We start from the raw sequence: 11786 nt of genomic DNA, 5'->3' as shown, positions 1-11786 counted from the left end.
TGCAGCGGGAAGAAGATCAGCGTCACCGACTTGGCGATCTCGGGGCCTCCGGCGGTGGAGCCGGGAGCAGCGGGGCGAAGGAGAACGCCGCCACCGGGCAGAAGAAGATGCAGTTGGTGAAGATGAGCCAGGCGACGTGCCGCAGGGCGCCGGTCTGCTCGGGGTCGGCCAGCTCCACCGGCCCAGGTGGCAGTACAGCTGCGTGTAGACGGCGGCGGTGAACAGGTAGGCCAGCGCGTTGAGCAGCACCAGGACGACGGTGACGCTCAGCGCCGGGCTCTCGCCTCCGGCGAAGGGCAGGCAGAGGGGGGACGAGGAGTGCCGGCCGAAGGTCAGCAGGGTGAGGCCGCCCGGCGGCGGCCAGCAGCCCCAGCAGCCCCGCCGCCAAGCTGAAACGGCGGTCCCCCCTCAGGCACCCGCGGTGGGTGCCGCCGCTCCCTGGGCGACATCACCTTCCCCAGAATCATGCGCACGGCCACGCTGCGCTCCACGGCCGCCAGCGACAGCAGCAGCACGGACCACTCGGACGAGAAGACGGCCAGGGCCCCCGTGACCCGGCAGCCGGCGCCCATCTCCCACCACACGCCGAACTCGGCGAAGGAGCCCCACGTGGCGATGTCGAGCACCGTCAGCACGCCCACGTACAGGCCGGTCAGCAGGTTGGCCGCGGCCAGCAGCCCCATCAGCAGGCGGGGGGGGACAGGGCCGGGGGCGAGGCGTGGGGGGCCGGACCCCGCTGCGACGGGGAGAAGGTGACGACCAGCACCAGGCCGTTGAAGACCAGCGACACCAGGCAGATGAACCAGACGGTCAGGCGGATCATCCAGTTCCCCAGGAGGTGCTCGCACGGCTTAAAGGCTCCTGAGGAGGCAGACGGCACGGATCCAGAAGTTTCAACACTGATCCTTAAACTCACAGAATCAAACCGTGTGAGGAGGTTATTACCCGGGGACGGAGAGCAATGCATGATCATCGAGATTCTCTCCACGTCCTCGCCACCTGAACAAGAGCACAAACTGTTAGCACGGCAATTTTAAATAACAAAAGAAAACCGGCACGACCATCAAATCACAACCATTCTTAATTAAAGCTTTTTCGCCTCTGAATAAAACAATAAAAGATTCAAGTAGAACTTGAACAACGTGCACTTTAAATTTAAAAGCAGCCCTTTGAAGAAAAACACTTTGAGCTGAAGTTTTCTCAAAAAATAATAATGAATGAATGAGAAACATATTTGCTGCTTTGAATTGGCTTATTTCATATGATTAGTGTGTGATTTCAGGTGTTAAGAGGAACTTTGTGTTTACTGGTGAATCATGGATTGTTGCTGAAAATAGAACGACAATACTGAGGTAAAAGTCCAAAGTGCTCTTCTTAAAACTGAACAAATGCAAATATTTACCTTGGCAGAAATTTTTATGCAAGTATATAAAAAAAATGACACTGTTGTATAACTTGCTTTGTGAAATTTAAATCCAAAAAATCAAAGAAAATATTGAATATAATATTGATAGGTTGAATATTAGTTGAATTTGTGTGTGAGCAACAAATGGCAAGTTCTGATTTGACTTCAAAAAATATCACAATTTGTGGCCTGTGATTGTTTCTAATTTTACAGAAGTGTCATTTAATAAGGGTTGTTTCCTATTTGTTTTGTCAATTTTTTAAAAACTATTTTAGTGTTTTCATTTCTCACACACAGTGGAGCACCTCTGCTGTGTTCTTGTTCCAAACCAATCTGTCTTGTTCTGTCTGTTTATATTTGTGTTAGTATTTAAAAGAATACAAGTGTGCTGGAAGAAAAAAAAAATCAGCTGATTGCACAATTATAACTTTAATTTTTACTACTTAAATATCTACATATAAATACAAGTGTTCATGTTTTAAAGTCTGAAAACAATAAATAAATTCAGGCATCATTTGGTATCTGCACATTTCTTCCAATGCGTGTTTGTTAAAGTTATTTGATTAGATAAAACACTTCAAATATCTGCTGATGCGCAGACAAACCGTCCGTACAACGTGACCTGAACAGCAAACACGCTGCAGGGGGGTCAGGGCTGCTCAAACAGCGACATGCAGAGAAGTCGTGTTGCTCCTAAAACCAATAAAGTACGCTTTGTGCAGTTGTGACAGAAGTGATCCAACCTGTGGATTTCTTTATGTCGCTGTCCTCAGAGGAACTCGTCACTGAGTCGCAGCCCACGAATGCGCAGCACTGGTAGGCGTACGGGACAGAAATGGACCTGCAAGGAAGTAATGAAAAAATGTAACTGTAATCCATTACTGTACATGAAAAAAAAATGTAATTTTTTTACAGGTATATCTGATAAAAACACGGATTACTGAACAGGATTACCTTTGAAAATCAGATGGAAAATACCGGAATTACAACAGACATACGCCCCGTATACAGACATTGTGACACTTTACAGCACAAACTGCGACACCACTGTAGATCTATAAACAACAGACGCTGTAGATATAAAGAATAGACGCCGCATCGACGCTATCTTGGAGCAGTCGCCCGCTCTAGTTATATGAATGAAAGAACCGGCGTTGCCATGGATTTTACCGCCTGCTGCTGGAGTCATGGCTGCTCCCAGGGAGAGAAACTCATTCGTTGGCTGGAAACTCAGACATCATTTTGTATCTAAGTCAGACGAGGCCCAGAACTTCTCTGTGTAATTTAAATTCAGCCTCCCAGCTGTGAAAATGCTCTCAACATCCAGGACTCAACGTCAAACCTGAAGAACATCTACAGGTATGAAAACACCTGAACTCAGTGAAGCTAAAGTGTCATTAGCCTGCTAACCTGTCAGTAACCTGCTGCTGAGAACCACAGCCTCACCAGGCTGAACGCAGAAGAATCTGATGGAGCCAATAATATCTTCAGCCTGGATGGAGGATTTACTGGAGACTGAACGTTACCTTCTGTCACTGAGGAGTGAATGAAGTCTTGAAAAAATATTGTGCATGGCCTACCTGAACACAAAATACTGCCTCACTTGTATTTGTATTGGATTACATTCTTAAAGTAACCCTCTCAACCCTGACAGAACATCCCAGAGTCTAAATATCCTGCAGGACAAAGTAGAAAGTATCGTCTGTGTGCAGATATCTGCCTCCTCTGATAGTGTTTCATAAAAACATCTGGATGTTTCCATAGCATGTCCGCAGCGGTGGAGGAGACAGACTCACCTGGGTTTCTCATCAGCTGAAAGAGGAGGAGACCGCGTCTGTTTTTGTACACATTCGTTCATTTGTCTCAAGTTTGAGATTGTGCGGCGCAGCATGAGAGGTCGTGTTTTATACATCAGTATTTTGGATTAAAGTAACCTTTTGCCCTCTTAGAGTAACAGTGACTTAAAGATTGAAGGGCACAACACACTGAAAACAGTTATATCTGAGAAATGTCGCATTTTGGATTTGTATAATGTTTTTTTTTTCTTTGGTGCACTATGAAATTCACAATTTTTTGTGATAAATATAAAGTAATTCAACTTTTACATATGAACTGCCAAGAAATGTAAAGCCAGAATTTCTGATGACTAATGATGTTCGACACTGGAGTGTGAGACTACTTTAACTTGATTCAGAGAGCTCTACGAGAATAATCTGAGCTTCTTTTTCTGAAAAAAACAAAAAAAAAAAAAACCTTTTTTTTTAACACAAAACCATCACAACTACACAGCAAGCTACATTTTACAGGGCTCAAACGTTTTACAGATCAAATCTTGTATGTATAAAGACCGGGATTAGGACCTGGATAAAGACGTCATTTTCACTGCCATCAAAAAAGTTTCACCTCCAGTGTTTTACAGAATTTGAAAGGCTTGTTAACAAAGACAACTTGGACCTGAAGCAGCTTGTCCAAATAAAATATGTTTTTAGGGGATTTCATAGCAAACTATTCCATTCTTATTTAATTGTTGATTAGTGTATTATGTCAGTGGGGTTTTGATTTGATTTTGTGCCTTGTAGGTGCATCTGAGTCTCTCTGATCTACTGATCTTGAATCAGTTGTGTAATCAATGCTTCACACTCTGTGGTCTCTCCAGTGCCTGCTGGTAATCTGTATCTTACATCCGCCCTGAGAAATGAAAAGCAGAGCGGATTCGGTCTCTCACTGAGTTTGGGGAGGTTCTTCGCAGTCAGCACATTTTTCATCTGTGGGTTTTGTGAGAGTTTCAGCTGACTGAGGGAGCTCAGTCCAGATGTGGGAATTACAGTCAGGGAGTTTTTACTCAAATCTCTGCGAATGTTAGAAGACACGGGATGTTTAGCTTCGTCCCTCACAGTCTGTCAGATCGCATAGCGTCACCACATGGTGCTACTTACAGGTTGGTGAGCGCGGTGAGGCTGAGAGAAACGCGTCTCGGTGGATGACGTCGATTTCATTTATACTCAAGTCTCTGCGGAACATCATGACAGTAAAGTCACAATCCAAATAAAGCCCGAGCTGTGTGACTGTGCGTGCGTGCATTACTGAGCAGACTCACAGTAAACGCAGAGCGGAGAGGCCTTGGAAAGTGTCCCTGTCAATGTTTAATGTGGTTGTTCTGAAAGCTTCTGTATAATGGAAACAAAAAATTAAACATTTAATTTACATTTCAAGTGATGTGTGAATCCATGTTACGCATCCGACACTCACATCTCCTGCAGCCGCACGCAGCCCTGAAGAGAAGGCAGCCGCTGGATCTCATTGTAGGACAGATCTCTGGAGGAGGAAAACACACTTTAATGACAAGATCGCCGAGAAAGTTTAAATAAAGCTTGATAATGAAGCGCTTTAGCTGCTAGCATACTTTACTGTGTTGCAGCTGATCTGTAAACATTTTAATGTCCACTTTCTATTCCGATCTTGAGATGGCTGACTGCATGCGGTGACATATAATTCTAATAACCTTAATTCACGGACTGTATGAGGTTAACCAGTTTGTCACATTTTTAACATGAGCTTTTAAATTTTTGATATTTAATTCAACAGGAGACATTTTATCATAAAAAGACATAATAGCTAGTTCTATTTCAACTTGTGAATATCATCAAGCTTCACTGAAATGATTTTGAATAGTCTGAACTTCAGCACCACCAATCAGTGGAGTGAAACTTCAATCCGACAAAAAAAAAAAAAAAAGACGTTCCTACAGCTGTGGCTTGAACACATTTTAAATACTATCGTCTGAAACATTTGTTAATGATCTGTGGGGATGTAAATGGTAAATGGACTACACTTATGTAGTGCTTTTTACCCTGCACTGACAGAGCCCAAAGCGCTTTACACTGCAATATCACATTCACCCATTCACACTCACATTCACACACCAGTGGAGGCGGCTGCCATGCAAGGCGCACAGTCCACCCACAATGTGGGTAGGAGAAGGTGAAATCATTGCTCTAAGGTTTAACTTCAGCAAGGTTTCTTACAGCGTCCGCAGTAACTTGAGGTCCTCACACAGATCAGCAGGTATGGAGGAGATCTTTGTTCCTGACAGGGTCCTGCAAAAGTTTATCCACTTGTGAATTTATCATCACTTAACTTTGTACTAAAGCAAAAACTCTGACATGAAATCCACTCACAGACTCTCCAGATTATTGGTCAGGGTGAGGATGGGGAAGTCCTGCATCATACTGGCCCCTCGTAACATCCTGGCGCACACGATGGGAGGGAGGAATGATTAAAAACAGCAGGGAGGGGGCTGCTTTGTTCCTGTGACCACCGAGTCGGGGGGGGGACTTACAGGGAGTGCAGGTCCGACAGGTTCTGGAAGGCCGAGGCACCGACGAACGACAGAGGGTTGTCATAGAGGTGTCTGAGGGAGCAGAGCAGGGGGAGAGTTCAAAGCAAAGCATTCACTGTGCGAGAATGGCACCATCTTCTGGATGCTCGTCTTCTGAAGCCTGAAACTTCCTTCGCTCTATAAACTGAGCGTGTGCAGATCAAACAGCAAGCGGTGGAAACATTACTCTGCGGTATACAGGAGTCCGTCTGCGTGCGATGTGTTTGTGACTGGTGTGAGTGGCTCAGCGGGAGAGTTTGACCTTACATGGTTCGCAGCAGGGGGTTGTTATGGAAAGCTCCTTCCGGTATGGAAGCAATACCGTTGCTGTGAAAGCCACTGCAGAGGAAAGGAGTAGGAGGAAAAAAAAAAAAAGGTCAAGGACACAGTGAGAGGAAAAGTTTTCTCAAATGAACACCCAACATACACATTATAATTATTACACACGCAAAACCAAGTTAAACTGTAACACTAGAGTTACTGTCAAATCATGATCTCCATCTTTATCTAAGCCTGACGGCCAGAAGCTCAACAGTCACATTAGTGATGTTACACTAAGCACATGTATGATTTTGAGAACAAGCCTGTATCTAAACCAGCGGGTTTCAAAAGTCAAGTGTGCAAGAGGAATTCTAAAAGGGGTCAGGGGTCAAGTTTTGAGGAGAAAATTCATGATAAAAACACACATGGAGGTCACAACCATTAATCACTTCAATTAAAAAACATTCAGAAATGAATGGAAATTAGGATTAAAAAATGAGCTTTAGTGCAAAACGTCAAGTGTAACAGTTACAGACATATATAAAGACCGAATATCAACCAATAGAAGAGCGACACAGTTCTGCATGTCAGCTTTTGTTTTACGATTATTTATTACCAACTCGTCTGAAAAGTCCACTTTCTTCAGTCGGGTGAAACATCCAGACACAGGCCTCTACTGTGAGTTAAACAGTCCTTGACTTGAGTAACAATGTTTCAGTCGGTGTGCAGAGACGCACAGCCAGATACTCACAGTTCCTTCAGTTTGGGCAGGGCCTCGATCGCTTTGGGAAAAACCATCAGGTTGTTGAAGTTAAGATCTCTGGACAGAGAGGGACACAGGAAGTCACAGTGATTTCTCACATTATGACATGAATTTTTCTTGGTAAACATAATTAATGCTCCACGACAACAAAAATGTCCCTTTCCACTATGCATCAAAAGTCAAACATTTAAAGTATGGTGTGCAATTAGTGTTTTTTTTTTAGGTATAGCATATTTATGATGTTTTAAATTATCTGATAGTTTCTTTTCCTTTGCACAACTGTGATTTAAACACATTCTGTCAGTCTTCAGATCATTCATTTTTGTGCGATAAGAAAAATACTCTGTGGCCTCCTGAATTACAAAACAAACCGTCCAGTGAAGTTGTATTCATAACTTACTGGAACTGCCTGCTCTCCTCTAAATTTAGCCATCGGTGTAAAATTCCACAGTTTCAGGAGACTCGGCTGTGGTTCAGTTGGGAGAGCTTTCAGCCCGGAGGTTTGACGCCCTGCAGTTGTGTTGAAGAGTCACTGGTCGAGACACTGAACCTCAGTTTGCTCCAGTCTTGAGCCTGTGCACCTTGCATGACCCCGGTGGACTCGTGAGCGATGGGTAAATGTGTTGAATCTTAACAATCAGACTGCTGATTCGTAATGCATATTGACAGCTATTCACCATTTAGTCACAAAATAGTTTTTAGAAATTGAGCCTAGCTCTCCATTTTACGCGCATTATAAACTTAATATTGACTGTACGATTTTTGTAATCACAAACCAGTCGAACAGAGAACTGTGAACAACTCAAGTCCACAAATGAGGTATTCACTGCTGCAACAGTGAGAAAAGTAATAACTCGGAACAGTGGGGTTTTCAGGAATTGCAAACGCTTGATAAATAGAAAATCTGATTTGTTCAAATTCAGTTGTTCCGCTGTTAGCAGTTGGTGAGACTTCATGAAGTCAGCAAAAAGCCATAACGCTATCTGGAAACTTATAATGTGAGCATAATGAATGATATAACACATTCCAACGGTGGGTGTCAGAGCTTTGTTCACGACGGCACACAAAACACAACAGAACAACAGTCATAAAATTAATTCAATAATTAAACTAAAGGAGCTGTGAAGAAAAACGGCTTAGCAATCTTCAACTGGTATTATTCAAATAAATGTAATAAAAAAAAACCTGCAGGAACACCAATGCATGTTGAATTAACCATAGTAATCTCAAAAAAAGAACATCATCAGATAATAGCTTGAGTTTTTCCCATTTTCACATGACGAAATAACATGAAAATATAAGACAACCCTCCCTTCACCAATCTCATATCAAAAAAAAAAAAAAAAAAGGTTTTGTAGATCTAATTTTGTTTGATCTGATTTGAACTGTAATTCTAAACATAAAGATAATGAAAAAGGCCTATATGTAACAACTGCCACACATGGGCAACCCTCTTTACAGTGTAACTTCCCATGTACCTGGTTACACTGTCATATACAGTCTCTCTGCTGGCTGCTTTCAATCCAAATATCATCGCTCTCAGGCCCGGCTCGACTTGCTCCTTTGCTTTGTGCGTCATTCCAACGTATTTGAGATGCAAATTTGAAAGCCTTGTTAACAGCAACAGGTTTTTACAGATGTATGCAGCAACCGGAAGACGCTGTGCGGTTCTTCTAGGAACTCGACATAACACCGAAAGCTTTTCAGACCAGTTTCCATTAAAAAAGTTTTCTTTTTTTCTTTTTTCAAAGGTAGTTTTTATGATGGCTCTCATGACTTATATGAAAACTAACAATAAAAACAAAAAAGTGTTGAAATATTTCAGTATATCAAGAATGAAGAGTTTCAGTCTTTGAATTAGACGGAGGGAAAAGAACGATGTGCAGTGGCCATGTGTGGGTTCTGTCTGGGAACATAATATAAAGCATCTCAGTCAATGAGCGGCTCTTTCTCAGCAGCAGGTGTCTGTAGGCGTGAGTCTGTCTCTCTGTGGCGATCCGGCGACCAGTTCACAGTGTACCCTAACTTTTAGGAGACGCACCGGTATTTTACAGAGGGATTTACAACTGAAAGCCTCGGGACGTGCTCCGGCGTCTCCAACAGGTAGGGTGTCTGTGTGTGTGTAGAGCAGCAGTTTATCTGTGAGGTGCAGCCCAGCTCTGAAAGGTCGTTCATGACTGCGTGGTAGCAGGAAGTGAACAGTGGGAGGGCAGATTTGATAACCATCATGTACTTTGCTCTATTTATCCTGGAGCAATTAAAGGAGGAAGTGGACACAATGATGTCTGGAGCGCTGAAGCAGAGGTGGGCGGGGGAAGCTGTTGGTGCACACAAACCCGAGCACACATCTCTCACACACGCACACCAAAACAGCATGAATGTGCACTTACAGTGTCTCCAGGTTCACCAGTCCAGCGAAACAATTGTCTCCGATCTCCTTGATTCTGTTGTTATGGAGATGTCTGGAAAAGTAAAAGACGTTTTACACACATTACTCACATCTGGGAGCTTTCAAACCGAGACAGATATGAGACCGTGTGTCAGCCTTTGTTTATAGACATCCCACAAATAAATTCTGACTGCGCACTATGACCAGTGAATCAGGGTGTGTACTGTTCGTGTATACACGCTTGGCTTTTCATGCTTAATAGAAACAAAGTCTTTTCTTCCTGTTTATCCTGACATGTTTATACTAACCCTGCAGCAGTACCACTCAATGCCTGGGTGTATATTTGTGTGTACAACAGCAGCAGTGGGGGGGGGAATGCGAGTTTGGAACAATCCCTCAGAGCTGTAAGGCTCCACAAATTCGCACTAGCTGCAGTGATGGACGGCTTCAGCATTTCTCCGCAGAAAAAGAAACAAAACCAAAACTGCTCGGAGTGAAGCAACTTTTGTCAAAAGTTCATTAGCATTCATATTTAAACCCCCGATGGCACATTCGCTGCAAAAGTGCCTGCGTGCGAAAACGCAGCGGGGCATGAGCAGCAGCCCGTTTTGTTGACTTATTAACTTGTAAGCTGTGGAAATAAATACTACAGCATGTTTGTGTTTGGGGCTGATTTGCAGGCGCTCTGAGGATACACTCCGAGCGGGAGCAGCACACGAGGAGAGGTACTTTGCATTGATTTGTGGTGACAGAATGATGCAGGTGATGTATGAAAAAACTAAACAGGAATAACAGCTTGCTTGAATTAAACGCAAGCGAGCAATGTGTTCAGACTGTACTAACTAGATGTTAATCTATTCGTGCAGAGTTTTAAGCTTAGTAACTACAGAATCACAGTGTTTCACATGAAAACGCTCACTTGTTCGGTAGAAAATACAGCCAGAGACAAGAAACTCCACTGTGTGCACACTGTAAATGAGTGATGCGTTCTGTCATTTTAACTTGGGAAACATCCTGATCTTCTCAACACCCAAAGCTTTTCCCTTCTGCTGTAACCGCCCCAGGTCATGTTAGTAAACACACCAATGCTCTCGGTAGGTGCACTCAGTTAATTACAGTTTTTAAAAAGAAGTCCACCAGCAGGTTGTTCCAGCTCTGTTCGCTTGTGTATACGTCTCCGGAAAGTGCATGTAAATCCTCCCGGCTGCTCTGAACAAGTTCACGACCAATGACTCAGACACCAACAGCTTTTTTTTTTTTTCCCCCTGCAACTGAAGCCTTGATTATAATGGAAAATATTCCAGTTTTGCAATATAATGTAGGTGATTCAGGTTACTACTGACTATCAGTGGATTGTTGCAGGTTTAACTCAAAGGAGCACAAGAGTGTAATTCACAGATGTTGTTTGGTGCCTGTAACGCTCATTATCCCCGCACCCAGTGACACACAGGCCCTTCTGGCAGTCAGATATACAGTAAACATTTGCACGTCAACACCTCTGAGAACATTTTCATTTCGAACCACAATTAACAAAACAGAAGCTTGACAAAACGTACAGCACGACCAGGCTGGTGAGGTTTGCGAAGGCGTTGTCTGGTATGTACAGGATGCGGTTGAGAGCGAGCGTCAGCGCCTGAAGGTTCGCCTGGTGTCTCAGACATCCAACGGGGACTTCTGTCAGGTTGTTATCGTCCAGCCACAGATGGCGCAGCTGCTGCAAGCCTTCAAAGCTGTTGTCAGGAACCATTGTTATATGGTTTGCATCCAGGCGCCTTCAAAACAAAGACATCACATTAATTAATTGACTGTAAATTGACAACATTTCACCCTGTAATGCAGTAAAATCAACACGAAACAAAAAAAACAGACAAGATTTTGAGCTTTTTGCACCTGTTATGCAGCACAGCTGAGATTGGAGTCATATTTGGTCTAACATATATAAATACTGTTTTATTTGTGTTATGTCAAAAACAACAGACTATGTCAGGATGTTCCTTCACAACTTTCCACAGAGGGTCACTTTTTCATGTGGGTCATATGTATTTCCAGCATGTTAAGTTTGTCCATCAGTCAGGATGTATTTAGTGAAACCATCACATGGTACATTCAGTGACAAGTGTTGCAAACACACTTGTGAGCACTGCTGGCTGCTGAAGATGTAAAGAAACTCCACTTCATAACAGAGGTCATGGGAGTTTCAAATTTTGGGAAAATATTTTGTTATACACAAACACTGCTTTGACAACTGAAATTTCTTGCAAAAATGTGATGATATATGGCCACAGTATGAGATGAAGACATAAGAAGTGACTCTGCTGCAATGCAAAAACATTTTCGGGTCATCGAGAAAATCTATCACAATAGACAATGAAACACATTTTACCATAACATAGCTTAATATGAGGTGGCCGCATAAAAATATTGCACAAAATTCAACAACTTAAAAATCAACTGCAAAAGACTTTTCTGCCACAACGTCAATATATTGCAAACTCAAAACTATTTTAAAATGCTCCCAACCAACACAACTATTGAAATAATTCCTACTAATGTGTGTCACATGCATCAACACAGAGAGTAAAATGCTCCA

General features: G+C 43.1%; 1 protein-coding gene across 1 annotated transcript in view; it reads right to left on the bottom strand.

Moving 5' to 3' along the window:
• Positions 1 to 6: 6 nt before the first annotated feature.
• The window catches only part of LOC115384725 (leucine-rich repeat-containing G-protein coupled receptor 4-like), a gene marked incomplete at its 3' end in the record, with an annotated part of 33335 nt that continues 21555 nt past the window's right edge, over positions 7 to 11786 (bottom strand). The window contains 21 exon segments of the mRNA XM_030086970.1: positions 7 to 64; positions 67 to 177; positions 180 to 352; positions 354 to 437; positions 439 to 694; positions 697 to 861; positions 946 to 999; positions 2149 to 2249; positions 4133 to 4255; positions 4342 to 4367; positions 4370 to 4415; positions 4503 to 4547; positions 4549 to 4572; positions 4655 to 4720; positions 5431 to 5502; positions 5584 to 5652; positions 5745 to 5816; positions 6051 to 6122; positions 6796 to 6864; positions 9198 to 9269; positions 10753 to 10968. Of these exon segments, the coding sequence (XP_029942830.1) occupies positions 7 to 64; positions 67 to 177; positions 180 to 352; positions 354 to 437; positions 439 to 694; positions 697 to 861; positions 946 to 999; positions 2149 to 2249; positions 4133 to 4255; positions 4342 to 4367; positions 4370 to 4415; positions 4503 to 4547; positions 4549 to 4572; positions 4655 to 4720; positions 5431 to 5502; positions 5584 to 5652; positions 5745 to 5816; positions 6051 to 6122; positions 6796 to 6864; positions 9198 to 9269; positions 10753 to 10968 (1974 nt within the window).

Source organism: Salarias fasciatus, unplaced genomic scaffold (genome assembly GCF_902148845.1).
Source record: "Salarias fasciatus unplaced genomic scaffold, fSalaFa1.1, whole genome shotgun sequence".
NCBI classification, from domain to species: domain Eukaryota; kingdom Metazoa; phylum Chordata; class Actinopteri; order Blenniiformes; family Blenniidae; genus Salarias; species Salarias fasciatus.
The sequence above is the reverse complement of the archived record's forward strand: the minus strand, read 5'-3'. Positions and strand labels throughout refer to the sequence as shown.